This window comes from Lutra lutra, chromosome 6, assembly GCF_902655055.1.
Source record: "Lutra lutra chromosome 6, mLutLut1.2, whole genome shotgun sequence".
NCBI lineage: Eukaryota > Metazoa > Chordata > Mammalia > Carnivora > Mustelidae > Lutra > Lutra lutra.
The window spans coordinates 81,487,362-81,512,841 of record NC_062283.1 but is presented as its reverse complement, the minus strand read 5'-3'; the positions used below and the strand labels follow the sequence as shown (position 1 = coordinate 81,512,841).

The window sequence follows — 25,480 nt, the reverse complement described above, 5'->3', positions numbered from 1 at the left end:
TTCATTCATTTATTTTTCATAACCTTGCCCTCTTACTCTCTCCTCCCCTCCATATTTAAACGGAATCTTGACAGGCACATTCTTTGGTAAATTCTTTCTTTCACTGCATATGTAGTAGATATCTCTCTCAGAAAACAGATCTTCTCATCACATTTAATGGCAGGAGGATATTCCATTGCAGGAATGCGCTAGGGTTTAGTTAGGCAAGCCCATGTTGCTGGGCATTTTGAGGGCTTCAAATGCTCATTTTAAAAGTCCTGGATTTTGCTGGAGTAAAAGCAAGGCATCCTCTCACAGAGGACATTTTCCCCCCACAGTCTTCCAGGCCCAGTTAAGTGACGTAAGTGCTGTAAAATGTATCATCTATTTTCTTTTCCAATTTTCAAATCATAGACTTTTGGATAGTTCAGATAAAACTACTGTGCAGACTTTTCAATATTTATCCACATCATTTCTGCCTCATATTTCAGTTGTAAAATAATTCCTGGTGACTGAAAAGTGCCTTTACAGAATTTTCATTTTTATACATACAGGCTATTCATTTTCTGGACAGTTTTCCATCCTCATGCATATATCTTTTGGACATGGATAAAAGTTAGGCTTCAGAAGATTAAAAGTCTTGGTAAAACTTTCTTAAAGAAGCCGGCGTGAATCCTTAGTTTCAGTTCTGTATTTCCCTATTTCTTATCCCCAAGCTTCTCACGGTGGATCTCTATGGCTGGTTTTATTTTATTTTATTTTATTTTATTTATTTTTTTTTTTTAAAGATTTTATTCATTTATTTGACAGAGAGAGAGAGAGATCACAAGTAGGCAGAGAGGCAGGCTGAGAGAGGGAGAAGCAGGCTCACCGCTGAGCAGAGAGCCCGATGCGGGGCTCGATCCCAGGACCCTGAGATCATGACCTGAGCCGAAGGCAGCGGCTTAACCTGCTGAGCCACCCAGGTGCCCCTCTATGGCTGGTTTTAAATTGAAGATTCTAACTATGAAGACCCTGAATGTTCAGTTTCAGTCTTTACCGCTCATGTCTCAGGAATGGATTCACTTTTTCTTTCTCCTCATTCTCCCTTCATTTCCCTGCATTCTATAGCCATGCCTTACAGTAATTCCAGTTGGAGAAAACACTAAAATAGATAGTTCTGTCATATCAGGGTAATCTAAAATGTATAAACATGATATATTTAACATAAAAAAAAAAACAAACTTTTAGGATGCCCATAAACTTCTTCCTAATATTTCCTGATGACTGTTGGCTCTTGCTTATGGACATTTTAAGAGAGTGGAGCTGGATGTGTGTTTTTCTCTCTTGTGAGTCAGCCCCCAGTGAAGAGTCAAGGCAGAGGAATTAAATGGAACTCAGGAGCTGCTTCAGCAACAAAGAAAAGTTACTGAAGATACCTGACAGCAGGGAACTTTGCAGTCCTGTCAAAGATGTTCTTTGTAGATGGTTCCTAATCTGTACCATTTTCAAAGAAAAGGAGATTTGACTTTCAAACTATAGACAAGATGTTATGCACTAATGTTTATGGTGTAAATGGCTACTTGTTATTTGTGTAACGCGGATGTGGAATGTGGAAAAACTGTGGAAAAAATTTGAGGCCGCTAATAAAGTCACATGTTAGACACAAAGATAAAATCAATCTAAAAGAGATGACAGAAATGAGGAAAAAGGAAAAGTAATATTGGAAATGAAGAGAGAACCAGAAGAGAGATTAAATTAAAAATGCATGCTATGAAGTATTACACATGTGGGAAATTGGTTCACAATATTGGGTCTTTATCACACCATTTCCTACATTTATGCAATTTTGGTAATTTATAGAAGTGCTTCAATCTTTCTTTGTTATTTAAGCATAGGTAGGACTAGGGTTGGTAGGAATTTAAAATATATTAACAAGGGACTGCTCCCTGTAAGAGTCCCCAAACTAAGTAGATGAAATCAGAGACAAAAGTGTTAGGAAGCCATTAAAAACAAACTAACCTCTAGTGAACATCCTTTGGTAACACCAACGTAATCAGGGCTACTGAGTATATTATATGGAGTTCTTGAAATTTCAATATCCTTGAGGCAGCCAGAATATTTCTTCAAATTTACTTCTGGTCTGTTGAAAAGTTACATGAAAAACAAAAGCAACATCATGAGGGAAATGGCAGTACAGTGTTTGTTACTACGGGACAAAAGCCATATACAGCAAACGGCCACACAGCAGACACACGTATCTCGAACCATGCACACGGGCACACACGTACCCAGCAAACTGGGCTTCTGTTATGTACTGGTTAGATTAAGTGCATGTTACCCCCATCCTGCAGAAAGAATCTTTATGTAGTTCTTCCTGCTCTCTTTTAAATAATCTCAGCACAGAATTTGAATTCAAGGTACAGGAATTAACAGATTTCTTAAATGTTTCATATGCGTAATGAAATGTATGTGTGTGTGTGTATATATATATACATATTGGTACCAAGGAGTAGACAATTGTATAGGCAGCATAATAAAACTACATACCAAAAAAGTTTAAAAAAAAAAAAAAACCTTGCTCAAAATTTAGGGGGAAAATCTGGACTCATTTATTTTGAGAAGAACATATTTTTGTCCGTCAGACTTTTTTAAGGGGACAAGGGGCAGCTGCAGATTAAGATAATATTGTATTTCTCTTTAAAGCTTTTAACTAAAACAAAGCCTAGGAAACATCCTTTTGTATTACACCATCCAGAAAAAATACTTCAATGCTGGATTTATAGACTGACCCCAAAGTCCTTATTTTATAGAGGTGCAATAACAAAATGAAGCGACCAAAGGTACAGACATATATTTTTCTCAATAAGCTTGAAAATGGCTTCAATACCCAAATCACATTTGAGTGTTTACTTTTTATTTTTATTTCTTGGGAAAAGACAAACACACTAGTACCCAGTAAGTGCTCAATAAACAGTAGCTAGCATAATGTCAGTGATGATAGTTCTTTGGCTAATTGAGAGTAGTCCTATCCAAGAGAACTTTCTGTGGAGTTGGAAATATTCTCTTTTGCATTCTCCAAATTAGTAGTTACTAGTCACATGTGGTTATTGGCACTTGAAATGAAGCTTATGCCAATGAGAAACTGAACACTGTTATTTAATTGTATTTAACTGAAACTGAACACTGTGGCTGATGGCTACCCTATTGAATAATAGTACAGGCCTATTGGGTTAAAAAACAGTATTTTTTTTTCCTGTTAATAAGCACCTGTAAAACCTGTCCAACCAACATCAAGATAATTATTTGGATAATGATTAATTCTCTCCTCATGGTCCCATGATGCCAGGATTCCCTTTTTTGCCTCGATATAGAACACAGGGCAAGAGGAAAAACAGGTGGGAAAGGAACTCAAACCCTGGCCAGTGTAGCAGGTGATTTATGTCAAGCCAGGTCTCTATTCCGCTTCTTTTTTTTCTCTGTCTCTGGAACTGCTTCATTTTCTTTGATCATTTCCCTTTATTCCCAAGGTCTTCTCCTTCTGCTCAGTCAGTTGGTTGTTATGAAGAACATGCCTAGCTGGAGGGTGAGTGAGGATCTTGCTTAGAATCTTATTCATAAAGTGAAGGGAATGGGTAAATTTCATTCCAAGTTTCATTCTCCTCTAGAGGATGAGCAATTTATCACCATTTTTTCAGAGGTCTTATCAATAAAGTAAGTCACTTCTCAACGTTCTATACTCCACTGTTTCATGGACATACAAGGAACTGTTTCAAAACATGATGATTTAGCGGCTCGATGCCAGCAAAAGCACGGGGGATAAGCAATCACATATGAAGATCAGCCTCCTAATGGTAACCACAGGTCTCTGTTTCCTCTGTTTGCCTACAAAGCAACACAGTGTCACTCCAGAGTTTTATATTCTTTTATATTTATATATACATTTATATTCTTCCACTGAAAGCCAGCCTTTGCCTTGGAGCCATCTCAGCAAACAGCAGGACTGGGCTCATTGCTATGTGGTGATAGAAAAACTTTGATTATTTTTTTGTATATACTTTCATTTCTGAATATTCTATGTTCTGGTATTAGAAGTCTGGCCTTTGCTTGAAAAGTTTCTTCGATAAGTTCAGCTGTATTAGCTCCTTTCCAGAAGGATGACATAGTTAGGCTCTGAAATACCAAAGCACAGGCTCTAGCCAGAGTGTGCCAGCCCTGCACATCTCTGGGGTTTGATCAGCTGCTTACAGAGGCCTGCTGCTCATAGTTTCATGCTAATGCTTAGCTGCAAACGGGAATTACAATGCTCCTGGGAAGCTGAGGAGCCTGTCCACAAATCTCTTCACCATTAAGGCAAACACTTGTTTTAGGCACAATAGTTCCAGAGGTTCCGTTTTATCTGACTTCATAGCTAATTCTAAATAAACACGATAGATAAGCAGCTTTGCCAAGTGATGCAAGGGCCCTGTAAACGTGTGCATATTTGCAGGCTGGTAAAAAGCAGCAAGGCAGTGGTGAGCATTTGGGAGCACAGGCTGGTAGTTCAGCAGAAAGCATGGGGCTACAGAGATCGGGGTCCAGGATTCAACCCATCAGGACACTTTGTTCTGTTCCAAGGAGCTACGCTGTGCCCCTAAACCTGACCAGCTGCCCTTTGCGTGTGTGCTGCTGCGTATCGGCGCCAGGGGGCACTGTGCGCGGGCCACTGAGAAAAGCAGAGCGAATCTGTCCTGGTGGCTGTGGCTGGTGAAACACGTGAAACTGCATCCCAGTTGGTGGTGGGTGAGCGGTAGCATCTTTGTAAGTAAAGGACAGCATGAGGACTCTCAGAATGCATTACTTGTTCATGAAATGTACTAGGAATGAAGCTGCACAGGTGCTGCTCTTCTTCTCCACTGCTTTTATCTAAGAAGCCACATTTACCCAACCCATGCACTGGAGGAAGGCATGCATAATTTAAATTTTACCTTGCTTTCATACTAGGTCAAAGGGGAGAGAAAAACAAAACAAAACAAAACACAATTTAATCATAATTCCATTTTTGTTTAGTAAAACAATACATTTTAATCATAAGTCTTTTAAAAAGTATCTCACAGGGATCTTAAAAGGGAATGTAACAAAACCAACAGAACAGAAGATAGACATATGCCCTTGATCACAGTGAAATGAGAATCCAATGACCATTATCCATACTATTCTCTTGGGAAAATTTTCATTTTGAGAAACACTAATTTTAATTTTCATTTTGAAAAACACTAATTTTAATCTAGTTTATGAATGAGAAAATGCACACGTTGCTATGCTGTAGTATTCATGAGTAGCTGATAAGCATTGCCTCTCAAGGAGCTTGAACGTAATAGATGTAAAAATAATTTCTGTTTACCTCATCTTTTGAACTTCACCATATTAAGATCCTGTCTGTGGGCAAAATAACAGCAAACTATGAATGCGTGGCTCTTTGCTTAATCACAGATATATGTGTAAAGATTCTATTGGAATAATGTGCCATGCCATAGAAATATTATAAAATGCTGAACTGTGCAAGTAAAAACATCTTAGTGACAGACTCATTAGATATGTAGTCTGAAAACTAATACATAAACCCACCTCTATGTTAGTCAACATATACACCTTTATAGATAATTCCTAAATTTCACCTTATGTTAATTAAAACCAAGTCATCACTAGAATACATAAAGCAATACCTTGATAGCCTTATTTTGGCTATATTTAATTCACTTATAGGGAATTTACTTAATGATCTTGCAAAATAGATCTTAGACTTAAGGAACTGTTGGATCCCTCCGATGGGCACAGAATAAATGTTCAACAAACACTTGTTGACTGAATACATAGATTTTTGAGCAATCACTACATTACTATTCAAATATATTTGCTCTGCAATGATTTTTCCGACCAGACACTTTAAGTTTACATTCCTAGTACGTTATAGTGTGGATGAATGTGGAATCAGTTTATCTACCTCATGAAGCTTATTAATGTAAACCCTGGAAAGACTGGTAATTAGTTGCCTGGTCTATGAGTTTAGGGACAGGGAGAAGAGTAAAACTGTTTGTATGGTAGCTGTCATAAAATGAGGTTAAAATTACTCCACTCATTTGGAAAATAGGAGAACTGACTACCATACTTTTCAATTATTATGACATTCCCTCCTCTTGTGGTGTGTCTTTTTAGAGTAGAAACACCAAGATAGGACTTTTATAACCACTAAAAACAAACTAACTAAACTAAACAAAAACTTAAAACATGGTAGTCTGTATTTGCAGCAAACTCTTACAATTTAGTCAAATCAATTCATTCCGTTCTAGTTAAATTCAATTAACATTTATTGAGCATCAAGTGCTTTATAACTTTTATTTCTTATGAGATGTTTTACAACAAGCTGTACATTAATTAAATACCATATGAAATATTTTCTGAGATTTTTTAGTTACTTACATTTATTTTTTGAATTAAACTATGAGTTAATTTTATCTCCCCATCCTGCTATCTATAAAACATATGTGAAATTAAAAAAAAAATGTTGGCATGGGTGCGAGAATACCTAATATAGCCTTAGCATTAGGCATATGGGAAAGCTCCAACATACCATTAGCATGCTAATGCTTAGCAATAAAATAGGTTATACTCACAGTATCCTGGAACACTGACTGATTTTTAGAACACTAAGTAGTGTCAGTGTGCCATTACCTCCAGCAACTGTGCAAGGAGAACGACAATTACAAGATGCACATTCAACTCTAGTTTCCACCTTTAATTACTTTTATAATTCTTTTCATCAGGTGACTATGAGGGAAACAGTGATTTCCATCCGTCTCTTCAACAAAGATATCAAATTAATCCTTGGGTTTCTAAATCCTGGTGTTGTTCTAACATGTAACATGATTTTTTTTTTTAATTAAGCCTTTCTGCAACTAAAGGTTATGTGACATTCCTGTTGTAATTAAATTTCAGAACTCTAGTGAGCAGAGTGTCCATTTAATTAAAACTCAATCCTGAGCTCTAAATATACACTAAATTACCTCAAGTTTCTCAGTGTTGGCAGACCACCAAAATATATTTTGTCATCTGCTTTCAAGTCAAGACCAAAGTTGTTTCCAGAAGATGAAGTTGCTATGTTCTCCTCCTGGTTAGAATCTATATCTACAATTGATATGTTGGCTGTAAAGGAAAGAAAATGCTTACTTGAGAAAGACCAACCACATCTGTATAATCACTGTTACTTCAAGATAAATTTACTTTCATTCTCAAATTGACATGGATGTTTTCAAGCATCTGTACTATATACATCTGTTTAATAGTGGCAGAAACAATGACATTGATAAAATAAATTATTAAACTAGCCACAAAAAGGGCATAAAAATAACAGCCAGGCAAAGGAAAGAAGAGAGGCATTTCCTTGTTTCAACTGTTTTGTTCAGAGCAGAAAGGAACCCCTCATCTCATTGATTTTCTCCCTTCATTTTTAAGAGTCAGGCTAGGCTCTTTCTGAACTATGTGCTTTCTCAGCATAATATTTGCTTAGGCGCAGGCTTTAACTGCTTTATATATTTTGGACCCTTGATGAATATTGAGGCATCAGTTCATTAACATGACAGATTTGGTCTCTAAATCTTTGCCTGGTATTGGATCTGAATTAGCAAGGGTCTGAAAATGGCTATTTGAACCAATGGATTATGAGGGTGTTTCTAAATGTTTATTCTTTGGAACACTAGATTCCTGGGTGTTCCTGGTTCAAATAAATATGACAAATATTGGGTTAGGCAAAATTAAATATGTATTTTAAGACTACCCAGATCTTTCAACATACCAATATTCAGTGTAATGCTCCAACAAGGGGATATAGAGCAAGAAGTATTTCCCAAATTTATTTGACCACGGAGCATTATTTTTCCCCTTAATTAACACGTCATCTTTTAGAATAGTGTTCTTTGAAAGACAAAGAAAAATATCAAACTCTAAAATTCCACTGTAATCTGTAGAAAGTATCTTCAATAAAATCAAACATAATTATCTTCTTAATAAATGACCAAAATAAAATACCAAACCAATGAATACCTCAAATCCTCAAAGTAGAGCTTTGTAAAAACAAACAACAAAAAACGTTGTTAAATAATTGTCCAATTAAAAAATACTAAGCAAGTCAAGATTTAAAAATTTAATTACTTTAATACATATATTAATTTTATATGCACATATGTTTTTGATCAGACCAGTGGCTAAAATTTAAATAAAAAACTATAAAACCATTTTTAAGACTTTTTCAACATATTCCTTTTTATCCAGATCAGCAAAGAAGTTTTCATATGGAGCTGTTGAGTGGAACATGAAAATAGCCTCTTTCTACAGATCTGGTGCATATTTTAATGGTGTCTGTGAAAATGAGATTCTGCTCTCTATCACAGGCAAGCCAGTGACTGGAGGTAGGTCTCCCCCTTATCCCTGAGTGAGTATATGCATTTTTAAAAACCATTCTAAGAAAAACTGATTAAAGAGCAGAAATACCTTGAATTGAAACTCACTGGCCCAAGTGTTAGCTCCAGCAGAGAGACACACAGGATGGCATATTTTTTACTGAGTTAAAGGAAGGACTTTACTCTCTCCTTCGAGAGCGATAGCAACGAAGTGGGTTCTGCTGTGAAATGCTAACAGTTGCTCTTATTTCCTGCCCTATTTCTTCCCCTTACAGAATAGCTGTTCACATAAAATTTCAGAGTTGATGAGCTCAAACATCATTTATGGGTAAGCAGGGAAATAAGAGTTTATTAAATACTAGACAAAGAGTAGGGTCTTAGCAAGTATTTTATAATCAATGCTGAGTTGTCGTAAGTGCATTGTTACTTTGATAATTCCTTTCTTTCTCTCAGCTCAGTGAAAATCAAAGGATCGCTGTGTCCATATTGTGTCCATATTGGTGCACTTGAGGGATACGGCGCACCCCGCGTGGTGGCCGTGGATCTACTAACTGACTCTCCAGGAAGATGCCCAATGTCCCCTGATGGAATGTTTCTGAATTTCCAGGGACAGTGCTTCTATAACGCCCCTGAGAACAACTCATATAAAACAACCAACCTGCGCACTAAAAAGGAGGAAGGGTCGCATGGCTTCAGGCTTATTTGAATTCCTGTCCTACTGTTCTGAGCAATCTAATCTTGCTCAAATCTGCTGGGACCTCCCCACATCCAAACCCAGTGGGTCTTTTGGTTTTTATTTTCATCCTTGTCTATGCAGTATTTGATGTTGTTCACATTTCCTTCCTTCTAGGAAATGTCCTCTTTTGGCTTCCATAATGCCAGCCTCTCTGTCTTCTTGGACCTTTCCAGCCTCATTCTCAATTTCCTTCTCTGTGACTAATGTCCTTGAACACTTCTGAAGTGTTCTGTTCCCTAATGTGTCTTCATTTGGCCACTTTTCAGGTTTCAGCCATCCAGGTAACCTCCAGTTTATATCTACTTACTATATGTTGTCAGTTCAGAAATATATATGCCTGGACCTGCCTTTTGCCTAGAAACCCACATTCAACAGATGAGACAGCATCATCTGTATACCTTCTCAGTACTTCAAACTAAACATATTCTAAGTCAAAATGATTATCTTTCTACTCTTGAATCCATATGATTTATTTGGTGACAATATGACGCCCACCCAGACTCCTACATTAGAGACTCATCCTGCCTGTCCTCTCACCATTCCACATTTAATCAGTCAACAGCCCTAATTTCATCTCCTAACTAACACTGATATCTACCCTATTTTTAAAAGATTTTACCAAACTGTGATTGACATAGTATAAGTTGCTTATGTATAAAGTATATAATTTAATGAATTTTTAGATATGTATACATCCATGAGACCATCACCATAGTCAAAATACTAAACCTATGCATCATCCCAAAACTCTTCTAATGCCTCTTTGTCATCCCTCCTCCCTGTGCCTCCCTACATAACCTCATCCTCTGTAGCCTCTATCTGCTTTCTGTGACTCTTGGTTCATTTATGTTTTCTATATACTTGACATAAATGTATTCCTTTATGTCTGCCTTCTTTGGTTAAGATTTTTTTGCTAGTCATCCATTTTGTGTGCATATTAAGAGCTCATTAACTTTTATTGCTAAATAGTATTTCATTGTGACAACATACAATCTATCTACTAACCTGTTAATTGATGTTTTAGTTACTTCTTTGTTTTTATGAATGTCATGAATAAAGACGCTGTGGACATCCTGGTAAAAATCTTTGTATGGATATATGCTTCATGTGTCTTGGGTGAATGTTTACAAGTGGAATGGCTGGTTCATACATATATTTAACCTATTAAGAAACTGCTAACCTACTTTACAGCATGGCTATACATTTTCCATCCTCATCAGCAGAGTGTAAGAATTCCATTTGCTCCATATCCTTGCCAGCCCTGGGTATGTTCAGTCTTTTTAACTGTTGGCATTCTAGTAACTGTATGGTGGTATCACCTTGTGGATTTATTTTGCATTTCCCTAGTGTCAAAGCCCATTATAACTCTTACTTCAAGCCATCATTCATCTCCTGCTTGGACTATTCTTGAACCTAACTGGTCAATCTGCCTTCAATTTGATCTTCTGAAAATTTAGCTTCCTCATTTCTCCTTTCTATGATTATTTCTTTACAGCCTCCTTTGCAGGATCTACCTTTACTATACCCCTTCAATACTGCTGTCTTTTTTTTTAATTTTATTTTTTATAAACATATAATATATTTTTATCCCCAGGGGTACAGGTCTGTGAATCGCCAGGTTTACACACTTCACAGCACTCACCATAGCACATACCCTCCCCAATGTCCATAATCCCACCCCTCCTCCCCCCATCAACTCTCAGTTTGTTTTGTGAGATTAAGAGTCACTTATGGTTTGTCTCCCTCCCCATCCCATCTTGTTTCATTTACTCTTCTCCTACCCCCTTAACCCCCCATGTTGCATCTCCTCTCCCTCATATTAGGGAGATCATATGATAGTTGTCTTTCTCTGATTGACTTATTTCGCTAAGCATAACACCCTCTAGTTCCATCCACGTCGTCGCAAATGGCAAGATTTCATTTCTTTTGATGGCTGCATAGTATTCCATTGTGTATATATACCACATCTTCTTTATCCATTCGTCTGTTGATGGACATCTGGGTTCTTTCCATAGTTTGGCTATTGTAGACATTGTTGCTATAAACATTCGAGTGCATGTGCCCCTTTGGATCACTACGTTTGTATCTTTAGGGTAAATACCCAGCAGTGCAATTGCTGGGCCATAGGGTAGTTCTATTTTCAACATTTTGAGGAACCTCCATGCTGTTTTCCAGAGTGGTTGCACCAGCTTGCATTCCCACCAACAGTGTAGGAGGGTTCCCCTTTCTCCGCATCCTCGCCAGCATCTGTCATTTCCTGACTTGTTAATTTTAGCCATTCTGACTGGTGTGAGGTGATATCTCATTGTGGTTTTGATTTGTATTTCCCTGATGCCGCAATACTGCTGTTTGCTGCAGGGCTTTGGATCACCTCACTCTAGAAGTGACTGCTTGGCTTTTCTCATCCCTATTCAGCTCGAACTACTAATGGCATGATAACGATTCTGAACTGTCCAACTGTCCAGCTCTGCTAAACCTCAGGCACACACAACTGATCACCTGCCAATTACATAGCTTGCCTACACTGCTAAAGATATTAAGGGTGCTTTACTACAATATGTCCAAAATAGAACTCAGCATCTTTTCCAGAATACGTATTCTATTCTTTTTTATTTTCAATACCATGTGATTACACTAAAATATTTTTGTTATTTAAGGAAAGGAAAGGAATTATTCTTGACATCCCCATTTAAAACATTTGTCCTCCATACTGAGTATATCACAAAGCTCCTTGATTGTAAAATGCTTAATATCTTTCAGTTCTACTCTTTGCTCTCCATTCTCATGGTTTCCTTCTCCTCACTCTTCACTTGGTTTACTATAGACTGCAATAGCCCTTGAAATTGTCATAAATCTACCCTCCAAGGTTTTCTAAGGAAACTTTACTAAAGCACAAATCTGATTTTGTCACATCCTTGATTAAAACTCTTAGTAGTTCCCTATAGGTTTCAGGATAATATTGAAACTTATTAGCTTAGTTCACAAGACCCCTTATGAACTGGCCTCTATAATCTCTAGCCTCGTCCAATAATTCTTTTGCTAACATTCATCCTGTTAGGTTATGGATTTACTTGTAGTAACTATAGAGGCCAGGGTCTGGCTACCCCAAGATGGACCACTCTGACATGAAAATTAGTTTGAGTTAAAAAGCAATCAAAACCATTTCGATGACATGGATGGAGCTAGAGAGGATTATGCTTAAGCTAAATGAGTCTGTCAGAGAAAGACAAATACCGTATGATTTCACTCATATGTGGAATTCAAGAAACAAATGAACATGGCAGGGAGGGGAAAAGACACAAACCAAGAAACAGACTCTTAACTATAGAGAACAATCTGATGGTTACTAGAAAGGAAGTGGTGGGGGGATGGGTTAAATAAGTGATGGGTATTAAGGAGGGCACTTGCCGTGATGAGCCCCGGGGTACTGATGTAAGTGATGAATCAGTAAGTTCTAACCTGAAACTAATAAATATAAATAACTGTATGTTAACTAGCTGGAATTTAAACAAAAACTTGGAATGAAGAAAAAGCCATCAAAACCCAGTATTGGGTATGGAAAGAACCTAGATGTCCATCAACAGATGAATGGATAAAGAAGATGTGGTATATATGCAATGGAATACTATGCAGCCATCAAAAGAAATGAAATCTTGTCATTTGTGACAATGTGGATGAACTAGAGGGTATTATGTTTAGTGAAATAAGTCAATCAGAGAAAGACAATTATCATATGATCTCCCTGATATGAGGAAGTTGAGAGACAATGTGGTGGGGTTTTGGGAGTAGGAAAGGAATAAATGAAACAAGATGGGATCGGGAGACAAACCATAAGAGACTCTTAATCTCACAAAACAAACTGAGGGTTGCCAGGGGGGTGGGGGGTAGGGAGAGGGTGGTTGGGTTATGGACATTGTGGAGGGTATGTGCTGTGGTGAGTGATGTGAAGTGTGTAAACCTGGCGATTCACAGATCTGTACCCCTGGGGCTAATAATATGTTATATGTTAATAAAAAATTTAAAAAATTATAAAACAAGCAAACAAACAAAAAACCCCCAGTATTGGGGAAGAGCCCTTTACGTCCCCAACCAATGCCTAAAAAGAATATAGGTAGAGGACCTGCCCTAGGAAGAGCACTATCACCACAGATAACTACAGAATACTGTGAACAATGGTAGACTGGGAAAAACTTAGCAAGGCCTATTTGACCAAAGCCCCTTTGTCCATTGAATGGCTCAACCAACATTTATTTACCAAACACTTATCCTCTTTTGTTGTTTTTATCTTCCTACAAATTGCATTCTTCCCTTTGAAGTCCCAGACCCCTACCCTCTTCTTAGTTCAGAATGACCTATATACCTCATTTTGTCTGTCTTTTGAATTTCCATGTGTGTGTGTGTGTATTCCCTGCCTGCACAAAATTAAATTTGATTTTGTTCTGTTCATCTATCTCATGTCAATTTGATTCTGAATCAGGCTGGAAGGACCCAGAAAGGGATGGGAAATTCTCGCTCCTCAGCATGAATTAAAGCATTTCCCAAAGTGTATTCAGCAGAATGCTGGTCTTGCAGGAATGGAGACATTTTGGAGAATGTAAAGTTTGGGAAATGTTCGTCAAATGGAGTTAAACATTCTTCTTAACTATTCTACAGAACATCTCCCAAGAAAATGTGCCTGTGTCTCCCTTATGTGGCAACAATGTATAAGGCAGTACTCAGTTTTTATAAGCGCTAACTGGTTTTTGTTAAAATGGCAAGAGTTTCTCCAAGCCTCCATGTTCCAAGGAAGAACAATTGGAAAATGATGGATGATGCTCTCTGAGGCCTCCTGGCTTTCACACAACTTTCAGCCCTTTGAAATGTCCAAAGGTGCTGTCCATCCAGTGAAGCCCTCAACCCTTGCTTGTGCCTCAGGGCCCTTCCTCAGGAAGCTGACTTCTGGGTGTGACTTCAACATCTCTGTCCTGAGATTCCTAGCCTACTGTACTCATTCTGACATAGCCATTTGCTTTCTATCCTCTCACCATTGAGTTATTTACTTATCTATCTCCCCAGTAGATGACACGTTCCTTGAAGGGAATGACTTGTCACAGACCTCACTCAGGTTTGGTGCAATAGTAGGTGGGTATTTACTGGCTAATTGTTAAATGCAGGAAGTGACCGGTGGTGCAATGTTAAACCGAAATTCTCATGAGATGTCACACTGGCCTGGTCAAAACTAATTAGGTTTAATTTTATAAACAGAAGCATCAAATTTCATTTGCAGATATTGGTAATGGCATAGTGTCCAGAATTAGGGGAATTATACTGAAATAACAGTAGCAGCACACTAAGACCTAACAGATTTGGATTTCTGCCTTGGTTGTTAGAGCTGACATACATCCGTTTTGACCACATGTAAGTTAGAGCCTATTTTTCCTTTTCTCTAACACCAGAACAAAATATCTGCTTATATCAGCAAATGAAGTGATGTTTGTGAGTATATTTTAATGTAAACTGTAAAATTGTTACATTATTATTATTCAATTCCTTATTTGCACACATAAAAATGTTTGGCATTTTTAAAAGCAAAGACCTAGTTGCTGTGTTCTACCACCCCTACAAATTAGACAAGTGAGCCACTCTAAAGGCAACATCTTGGTAAAACAAGATGGAAAGCAAAGCACACAACCTTTTCAAACCTAGTACAGGATATAATTTTACAAGTTGTAGGATAGTTTTATGCTTTCAAATTAAGCTCTCAGCTTCTAAAGAAAATGACAGAGAACCATTTGGCTCTTCAGTCATGTGTAACCCAAGTCACCTATAATCTAAGCTAAAGAAATGACTGGATCCATTTTTCACAGAATTCGTGAGTACCTAAAATTACAGACAAGGTCCTCCTCATGATTAGGTACACAGAGTGTTGGATAGCATGATTAAGGTTCACAGTGCATTATTACTATAGAAGAAACTCACCTTGTTTCTGAATTCTTGACAGAGTGAAGGATTTCCACTTCCCATCATTATGGTTTTGCTTGCTGACAACGGAAGCCATTCCTGAGCCCAGATCATAGCTGACTTTTACATGCCCATCAGTGAGCTCTACACTCATGAAATCTTTCTATTAATAGAGTAAAAATATACCAATGATTCAATACACAGAGAAATATGGGTATTCACTTTTTTTGTGTGTGGTTTATAGCAGGGCCTTATGGCTAAGTTATTGAATATGCTGACCTGTAAATGACATCCATTTTGGAAACAAAATTGGTGTTACTACTTTGTGAATGTTTGTGGGTATGACATTATAGTGCAAATGGTCACAACCACATTACTAGGATATATCCTTATACAACAGGAGAATAAAGGAGGTTCCTTTAAAAACATATTAAGTCAACTAAAAGGTACATTCTCTGGAAGAATTTACTAAGAAATATTAACCTGGAAAAAACAATGAGGACATTCAGAACCATCTTGCAACTTAAGTCTTTAGAAGAAGACTAAGGGAGTAGTTTTGCTGTTGCATGATTCCATACTGAAGGAAACTCTACTGGGTGCTTCTCTTACAGGATTATATGGGGAGCTGCACTGAAAATAAATAATAATTAAATTGCATCTGTAATTGAATTTATCAATGAAAATATGTAAGTACTATCTGCATCACCTACTCTTGGCTATCATACAGCATCCTAGAATCCTCTTAATAATAATTGATAATTTAACAATAACTGATAATTGTACTGGAATCCTATGTAAAAGAGGCAAACATTTTTAATCATGGGAGATCAGCTATGCATGTCTTTACCAGGTCTCGTGTGGCAAGGTACATAAGGAGAGCACTTGAAGAAAATGTCCTGAACTTGAACATGACAGTTGAGATGTTGGGGTACCAGCGAATGGGGCGGCTGACCAATGCGTACCCTTCTCCATCAAACTGAATAGTTCCTTCACTATCTTCTACCTGAGGACTGAAGAGAGACATTTCACATGAACCAATGTCTGCTTTATCCATCAATATTAAACACATCAAATTATCTTCTGAGATTTGATTGCGAGCTGTTAGAGGACAGGAACTATCCCAAATAGATCTTCCATCCTTCCATTTCTCTCCATCTCCACTGCCATCATTCTAGACCAAATAGCAATCATCTCTTACCTGGATTTATTTGATGTTCAATAACTAAGTCACTGATGTTTTAAATGCTTTATATTCTACTGAAATACTTGATGGATAGTTATACTGGTATTTAAGTATGCCTTAGTGGTATGAAGTGGTGGGGTTTTGGATGGACTGAGACTGTCTTATTACATTTCACATATACATAACATAATGAGGGGGAGCGTGGGTGCAATGAGTGAAGGTGGTCAAAAGATACAAACTTCGAGTTATAAGGAAAAAAAAAAACCTAAATGGAATAAAGATCCCTACCCCCTGATTACTTGCTGTTCAATAGATTTTTCTGGGACAAATTAGATTAAGACAATAAAGGATGCCTTTATCTGTTTCAGTGGTTATCTGTTGTTCTTTAATAGATTGCAAGCTCTATAAGACCCACTAGAGATAATGGGCCAGGCTCTATGTCAGGCACAAACTCAGCACAAGGGTGGCACATGGTTCATAGTAGATTATGGTTATGTAGAATGAAGTTTTGATATAGTAGATTGCCTCACAGACTATATGTTCAATCAGTGTTGGTTGAATAATTAAGATCTAAGAAAAATCTTGTAAAAATAACATTTAAGAACATTTCTTTTTCTAATGCAGTTACCTATCATCTATCAATCAATCTACCCAATGATGTTATTACAGAATAAGTCTCAGATTGTAGAGAGGTTTTTGTTGTTGTTGTTGTTGTTGTTTTGTGTTGTGTTTTTTTTTTTGTGGAGAGTTTTTAAAACTTTAAAAATCTGCATGTTAGCATATATTTGGATCTCTGAAATTGGAGTGTTATGTTAACTTAAGGGTAGAGAGGAGATATGGAGAAATATTATAACAATGTCTTTGTAAGATAACAAGAGCCTAGAATATCATTTGCACGATATCTTGGCTAAATGAGAAAAATGACAGTGTATGAACATTAACAGGTTCATGAAGAAAAACTGTTCCACATTTTAGACAAGTTGGCTTTCTCTCTGTTCCTGGATCAGAGAGAAATAAAACTGAAGACAAAAAAAGAAGGGAAGAGTCTTATTTTGCATCATGCATGGTCAGATCTTTGTAATTTTAAGTTATATCTAATTTGGAATAAGATCAGATGATGTCAGAATTTTTTTCTAATATAAACTTAAAAAATGCTTTTCAATATTCCTGCAAAGTGCTAACTGAAAGTTTGAGGAACTAAATCAGGCTATTAACTGTATAACTGGTAGTGAGTAAAGTGACTATGATTTGGCCTTTCTTCATTATTATGATAAATTCATTAATTTCTGGGTCACTTCATTAGAGAGAAGAGAATGTTGTGTGGAGTCTACTAAGGAGAAGTTCTCAAATACTAAGGTTTTGCATTATATGCTGTCACACTATCATTGACAGCCCTGAACATGGTTGTGGAAATCACTGTTGAGAGTTTTCTGGATGCTTTGACCCAATGCACTATTACTTATAATTTATTTTAATTTTTATTTTTTTTAAAGATTTTAATTATTTGAGAGAGAGAGAGAGAGAGAGCATGAGAGGGAAGAGGGTCAGAGGGAGAAGTAGATTCCCTGCTGAGCAGGGAGCCTGATAAGGACTTGATCCTGGGACTCCAAGATCATGATCTGAGCCAAAGGAATTGCTTAACCAACTGAGCCACCCAGGCACCCCTGTTACTTATAATTTAAACAAACCAACAAACACAAAATCTCACTACACAATTGTTTTGGTATAAGAATTCTGGGATGTTTATAACCTGATGTCTTTATGTCCTTAATCTGTTAATTCCTTCAACATGAATAAAAGAATAGCCAAGTAGATGGCAGGTACCCTGAGGTCTGATGTGGAATCTCACTGAGACCCTGCTGCAAGCCACCTAATCTTTTGGGTGTCACCTTGAGATAAAAGAGTTAGATCCATGAATGATTTTTATGGCCTATTCCTACTTCAGCCTTTTATAAGATTCTCCTATTCAAGCAAAAGGCAAATTTTCAGGGAAGGGTTTTGTGCTGGGACCAGCTAAATACACAGGTGTTAGATCAGTCTACTTCCCTTAACTCATTGGCCAAACCCAAGTACGTCTGGATTTAACTTGGTGACTTTGAGATATGGAAAAAAAAATTAGTCCTTCCAGGTGTAGTTTATAATATCTCAACTTCTAACATTATATTAGAGTGTTCTTATTCATGTTCGAATACATTTACCAATATACATTTATAATTTTTATAATTAACATTTGCCAAACTTGCCTTTTGTTTCTCTTTTGAAACTTGATGTCTGGTCAAGTTATTAAGGATTAATTATGTTATTTGGAACAGCCACACTCTTCCACATGTAACTTGTTAACTACAGAGCTAGATGTATATTGGGGTTTATGTAGTACATTTCATCATTGTTTCAGTGTTGAACTAAATACATTAAACTGGCAACAATTTTTTTTTATTTTAATTTTAATGTGATTTTTAGAAGTTTAAGAAAAATAAGATATACTTCTTTTTTATTGTCCTGGCAGATAACTCTTTTTAAAGCATAACAACAATTCTGTCCTTTATTCTGATTGCTGAATAAATGCAAATTTCTAAAATGGACAGTCTAAGATCTACATGTTCTTAGTTATGTCTTACAACCTTCTCTTTTACATCCCCCACATATAATCATTTCTGCTCTAAAACTGGGACGATGGGTCTTTATGTTGCAATGTGCTATGTGTTCTCTTGAACACAACCTAACAAACACCAGGAGTTCTATAAAAATTATTCCTACACATATATACCAAGGCTTATGGGAAAACAGTGTTGGTGCTGGTCCCTCAAAACTTATGCAACTTTATAATCAGAGCACTCACAGAAACAATCATAGTCTTGATCAAAATAGCAGCATAATTCAAAAAGATTTGCTATAAAATTTAAATTGAAGATTTTTTCAGTAAATATAGAACTTTACCTTCAAAGGAATAGGTGAAGGTAACTTGATAGCAAGTTGCTTAAGGAAGGGTTGACAGTGCTGAGTGACAGAGGTGGTAAAATGCACAATATCTGGGGGAGAACTGAGCAATGAACTTCTAAGACAGGGTACTTGGCCAAACCAAGGGCAAGTTCATGGGTGAAGAGGCAGTGTGTGCAGGCTTGAGCTTGGTATACTCAGCTGTGTCGGTAGACTTTACATTCAGGTGCCTTTGTTTAGTGGTGCAAAACCTTTACACACTGCAGAGAACTATATAGAAACCAACCTGACTTCCATACCTACTGACATCATTCTCCCCTTCGCCAATCCTGCCCAAGTGAACTCACCCTTGTGAAGCAGAACAGATTTTATTTGTTCCTTCCTAAAATACTCTGGCTTTCCAGCCTTCTTATCTTTGCTCTCACTGGTCCCTAGGACTAGAATGCCCTTCACCTTCTATCTGCTAGTCCCTCCTTTGGAGTCTTACTCCATGGCAACGTCCACCTCAAAAGCTACCTCCTACATGAAGCGGATCTAACCCTATGTGAATAATCATAGTATACTGAGAGTGCCTTTTTTTTTTTTTTAAGATTTTATTTATTTATTTAGTTGACAGAGAGAGACACAGTGAAAGAGAATATAAGCAGGGGGAGTGGGAGAGGGAGAAGCAGGCTTCTCACTGAGCAAGGAGCCCTATGCGGGGCTCAATCCCAGGACCCTGGGATCATGACCTGAGCAGAAGGCAGACGCTTAACTACTAAGCCACCCAGGTGCCCCTGAGAGTGTCTTTTTAAAAGGGATTTTTAATTATCCCTTGTATTTTAACTATTTTAGGGTTTGTTTTTTCCTTTGTGTAAATTACTTGATTGCTAGCTCTGGACTGTATTTATCTCTGATCAGGAAGTTCTAGGTGTGAATCTCTGACACCTGAAAAACATCCTACAAATGTGTGTATGTGTGTGTGTACGCACACATATATGCTATTATAATTATATTAATTCATATAATACTCTAGATACTAAGGTATAAGATCTTTGCAGAATTTATATTTAGCCTGTGATAGTCCTAACACATTATATACACTGCTAAGTGGACATTTAAATCCTTAGATGTTTTGTTCATGATAGGTTTTTGAAAATCCTTTTTATGAATTTACGAAATAAATATTGAGGGAAAAGTTGGCATTAATTTCTGAGTAGGGGAATATTAATGTGAATGAACCTCATTGACCTTGTTGTATTGAAAACATTTTATAGAAAATATTAGATTTTGTTGAAGATTATTCACCAAACCTCTCTAAACTATGAATGGGTTAGGCTTTTAAACTGTCCTCAATGCTGCATTGACAAGTCCATAATGACAGAAATAAAGTGTTGGAAGTTAAACTGGAAGTAAAGTGTTCTCTGCTACCTTGATGAAGAATTTGGGGCCCTGGCAATGTGCATGTGCCCTTTAAATTGGAAATAAAAAATATGACCCATGTAGCATCTAATGATTTGGAGTTGCTATGTCTGTCTATTAAGCATCCAGATATTTAATTTAAATTTTAGAGTTTTAATAGGCTTGGTTGATTAGCTGGGCTCAAGTTTTTTATGCTGAGAAATCCTTCCCTTCTAGCTAATTGTTTTATATCCTCTCTTCAGGTTGGTCTGCTTATTAAGTATTTTAGATTCCTAAACTCTAACCTGTATGTAGTAATTGATGATGTGTGTTAGGGCCCTTTCTCCTGGCCTATCTTGGTCCCTTCTTATCCTTCTCCACTTAAGCAGGATCTTCAAGTCCAGTGGGTTTCCATCTGAAACCCTGCCAAGACCCTATGTGGCATTTGGAAAATTCTGTCAGAGATAAAACTTGCTCTAGGCTTCTATATTTTTTAATAAACATAAATGGAGTGAATCCAGGCTCTGTGACACCTGAAGGTTAATCAGTTCAAGGAAAACTCTCTTTAAGAAAAAAGAAATTACGATGACAGCAGAGCTACAGCCATAAAAAACCTCCTGGTTCTGGACATGGAGGGAAATTGGGATGGAAAGAAAGAGTAGTTTCAACTGATTGAGTAGAAAATACCTTTTCTTGCAGATCTTACAGAAACATTGAAACTACTGCCAGGGCACCTCCCAGGGCCTTGGAAAGTTCCTGTACAAATGGGTGAAAGGATCTGACCTTTTATCAGCTTCATGGTAAATCACCCCCCAGACATAGTCCCATCCTTTCTGCTCCATATGATCTGCACGATAATAGAATATTGCACAACAAAATTAAAGATTTTGTGAGGCACAGGCCAGACCTTAGGGGAGTTCTCATTTCAGCTCACCTGACAGTACATCCTTTGCAGTCACCTTCTTTTTCTCGGAAATTCCACAAGCCTATAGGTTTGCTGTCGAAGTATGTTTCTCCCATACAGCCCGTGAACGTAATCACGCGTATGGCGTCTGCCTTCTACAGAGAGAAATGTAATATTTGTTAGAATTTACAATTTCACAAGGAGTCTTAGAGCATCCAGGAGAGTTATTAGCCGTGAAATCTGGGGTAGTTATTGTCTACTCTTTGTGATATTCTTGGTTTGCGTCTATTCATCTTTTAACTATATTCTATCTTCACAGACCCTGGTTACTTATGTGCTACCCCTGGTAACACCATTTGTAAATAAACATTTCCTAGCTTCTGACTTGAGGTGAGCTGCTTATCCACTCTGAGATTCTATCTTCTTGTCTTGGGGTTGGGATTATTAGTATTAAATTGGGTAATTTATTTATGGAATCACAGCCAGTGCCTAGGCATTTAACTAATGCTAGTCTTCATGTACCATTAAGGAGACATCTCTTCAAAGATCTTGAGAAGGCACACATATTGACCACACAGAGGGAAAAAAGCTTATATGTAGATAACTTAAGGATAGTGCTGTCCCCAATTTTTCATTTCCTCCTATACCCAAGCAGGTTTTTAATGCAGGAGAATGAAGGGAAACAGTGAATTTGTAAGAGAAGGGACCATATTGTGATTGTCTGCTGATAAACACAGCACAGAACCTATTAGGGCTCAATAAATATTTGTTGAATGACAGCTCCAGTGTCACTTTCACAGGGAAAGGTCTTAAGCTTGATATATAACAGTCATGAAGGAGGGGAATGACCTTGTCCACTCTAGAGAAACTTGCTGTAATTTAAACAACTATTTCTTTTGGCACTGACACATTACTGATAAATTCTATATTCTGGTACCCATAACTTTAGAAATGCTTTCCCAAAGGCCACAATTATCTGAGTAATTGAGGGTTAAGAAAATGAATTGACGAGTTGGGTTCTGGAAGAAATGTGGGAAGATGATCCCTTAACAGCTTAACTTTTGTAGTTACAATATCAGGTTAAACTCAACATGTGCATCTTTCTATTGCTGTGTTCGAGGAATCTTCCTGCCTTGTAGGAAGCCACTGATATTTACAAGTCAGAACGGCCCTTGGAATTCTCCGTTATCAGCTGGAGTCTCTTAGTTTTCCAGAGGTTGATTACCCTACTTGTGGATTCTCTTGGCTTTTTGCTTTACCTTCTCGCATCCTAGAAACTAGACTTAGGATCTTTTCCTGCTCTTTTGAATTTTCATCAGCATGTTGATTTAGTTACTTGTTTTCAGCTTCTGATTTCTATTCTGATGCAGCAGGAGCCTTGACACTCTTGGCCAAAATGATTAAGATTTTCTGTAGATTTTAGGCGTCTGTTCTTTTACTCTGAGACTAGCAGAAGAGAGTTTCTTTACATCTGGTGACAACTGAATAATAATAAGAATTATCTGAGATGCAATTTAAGGTGTAACTACCATGTCTTAGGCATTTGTTGTAAATTTTATGCACATAATCTCTCACCACTCACAGTGGCAGTGAAATGTGGTGACTAAGAGCGGAGGCTTTTGTGCCTGTTAACCTGTGTTCAAATCCCAGTTCTGCCACTAACTGCTGTGTGACCTTGGTCAAGTCATTTAACTCTTTTCTGACTCAGATTTCTTAACTGTAAAACAAGGAGGATATTATCTACCTTTTGGAGTGGTAAGTTAATTCATGTAAATTACTTATAATATTACTTGGCATACCATAGGGTTATAATATGTTATAAGGGGTTATTATTGTATCCTTCACAGCAAGGTAGATGTATTTTTTAAAAGATTTTATTTATTTGAGAGAGAAAGAGAGAGAGCGCCTGAGCGCACACTAATGGGGGAGGGGCAGAAGGACAAGCAGATTCTCTGCTGAACACAGAGCCTGCCATGCAGGGGCTCCATCTCAGGACCTGAGATCGTGACATGAGTTGAAACCAAGAGTCAGATGCTCAACCGAGGCACCCCAGGTACCCCTAAAGCAAGGTAGATAGTTTAACTCCCTTTTCTAGTTGAGAAAACTGAAGCCCAAGGGGCTAAGTGACTTGCCTAAGGTCATGTTTTATTATGTGAGAGAACAGGGAATTCAATTTGGATTTGATTTCAAAATTCATGGTTTTCATACTACTCTGTGCTACCCCTATATTTATCTTCCTAGGGAGGAGAGAAAGTTGGCAATATGACTATATATTACCACGTACCATTGTGTATTTATATGCGGTTCTAAGAAATGTGGATGGTTTTAGTGTGTAATTGTAGAATCAATTCCAAGACTTTAGAGTCACATCTCATACACAGAGCAAATAAAACAACCTCACTCTATATGAAGGTTGAGTTCTCATAAATTTGGGGTCACCCTGGCTTTTCACATTTTCTGACTAATCTCATCCCAGGATGATTCTGACAAGCCCAGGATTATCCATCGTATTTGGTTGTGGTCTCGCATCTCACCTACAGGTCCTTTTCCAACACCTAATATCATTTAATCAACATGAGCTCCTTTAAAATGCAGGCACTTAGCAATCTGAAATGCACAAGGACCTGTCATGAAGCAATTATGAATATTAAGTGCATTGCTCTAGAAGAATAAGGAGAAGAGCAACTTGAAAACTTTAAAAATCAGACCATGATTTGAAAGCTTATGACTCCTGTGGTATTTCCCAAGGTATTCATAAATCTTTTAATTAGATGTGAGTCTGAACTTTATAGCACTTCATATCAATAAATCATAAACTGATTCAGAAAACGGGGTATATTTAAAAAACACTTTGCTCTTGAGACAACTAAAACAAGACTATAAAAAAACTGGTGCCACAGATAAGGGCAAAACAACTGTTTAAATAAATACACACAGGCTTAGGCTTAAAAACATTGTGTTTGCAGATTGGATATGGAAAGAAGAAAAAATCCTTACTCAAAAGAAATGTATGTTTTCATAAACAAATTAAGTAAAAAGTTGCAGAGTTTTTGAGAGCTTTATCATGCCTTCCCCCAGAGCAATTATATCAGGAGTTGTAGACAAAGATGAAATAAACAAGCATGGGAAAGAACACACTACCTTCAGTTTCCCAGTCAAGCCACCAACGAACAGCATCGCATTGGCGTCCACATCAAGAATGGTGTACCCCGGAGGAGATGCCGCATAGTAGGTACTGGGCACGATGCTGGCTTTGGGTCCATCCAGGGCTCTCACCGAAATGGTCCCATTCCTCCCAGTTCTTGAGGGGTGCGTGTTGAAATGAAGCAAAAGAAAATGCAGAACATAAAACACATATCACAGTAACTTTAGTAAAGTTATTACAGTAACTTTAGTTTTTAAAGGTAAGAATTGTAGGGACTTGTGGCAGAATATCTAAGAGTTAACTGGGTGTTGAGCGTCCAAAGATCTGGATTCATTTAAGCTGCAAATCAGACCAAGAGCCTGATCTTTGCTGGCTGTTTCCTGGCAGATCTGGCCAGAACCGGTCAGCCACAGGAGAGTCTGATCCTGCACAGTTGAGTCCAGGTGAAATGACACAGCAGCAATGAGCGTATGGAATGGCCCCTGCTTAAACAGAAGGCCTGTTCCCATTGGTTTGCAAAACAATTTACTGTTTACCAGCACATACTCTTTAAACGAGCTGGTACTACTTCCTTGAGCATTTTGTCTAATTTAATTCAGCAAGTGAACCCCAAATGAGCCACCCTTCTGCATGATAAGCTGCATCATTTCTCCTAAAATCCCTTGTTATATCCTGGCTCCAAAGTTGCTGAAGTAGTCTTCCTGGAATTGTGCATCTTTTACTGCTGGCATCCCATCTCAGTGTAGATGGCGTAACATCTCGTCTTCATAGTTGTGTATACAAAATGTATGGAAGAACTGCAGTCTTACATTCAATTAATAGAATTTTGGAAGCTATTATTATTTTATTTCATTTTCTGAAG

General features: G+C 37.5%; 1 protein-coding gene across 1 annotated transcript in view; it reads right to left on the bottom strand.

Moving 5' to 3' along the window:
* The window catches only part of LAMA2 (laminin subunit alpha 2), a 672,905-nt gene that overhangs the window by 42,716 nt on the left and 604,709 nt on the right, over window positions 1-25,480 (bottom strand). The window contains 7 exon segments of the mRNA XM_047732179.1: window positions 1,981-2,101; window positions 4,926-4,937; window positions 7,002-7,140; window positions 15,088-15,232; window positions 15,917-16,079; window positions 21,504-21,628; window positions 24,615-24,774. Of these exon segments, the coding sequence (XP_047588135.1) occupies window positions 1,981-2,101; window positions 4,926-4,937; window positions 7,002-7,140; window positions 15,088-15,232; window positions 15,917-16,079; window positions 21,504-21,628; window positions 24,615-24,774 (865 nt within the window).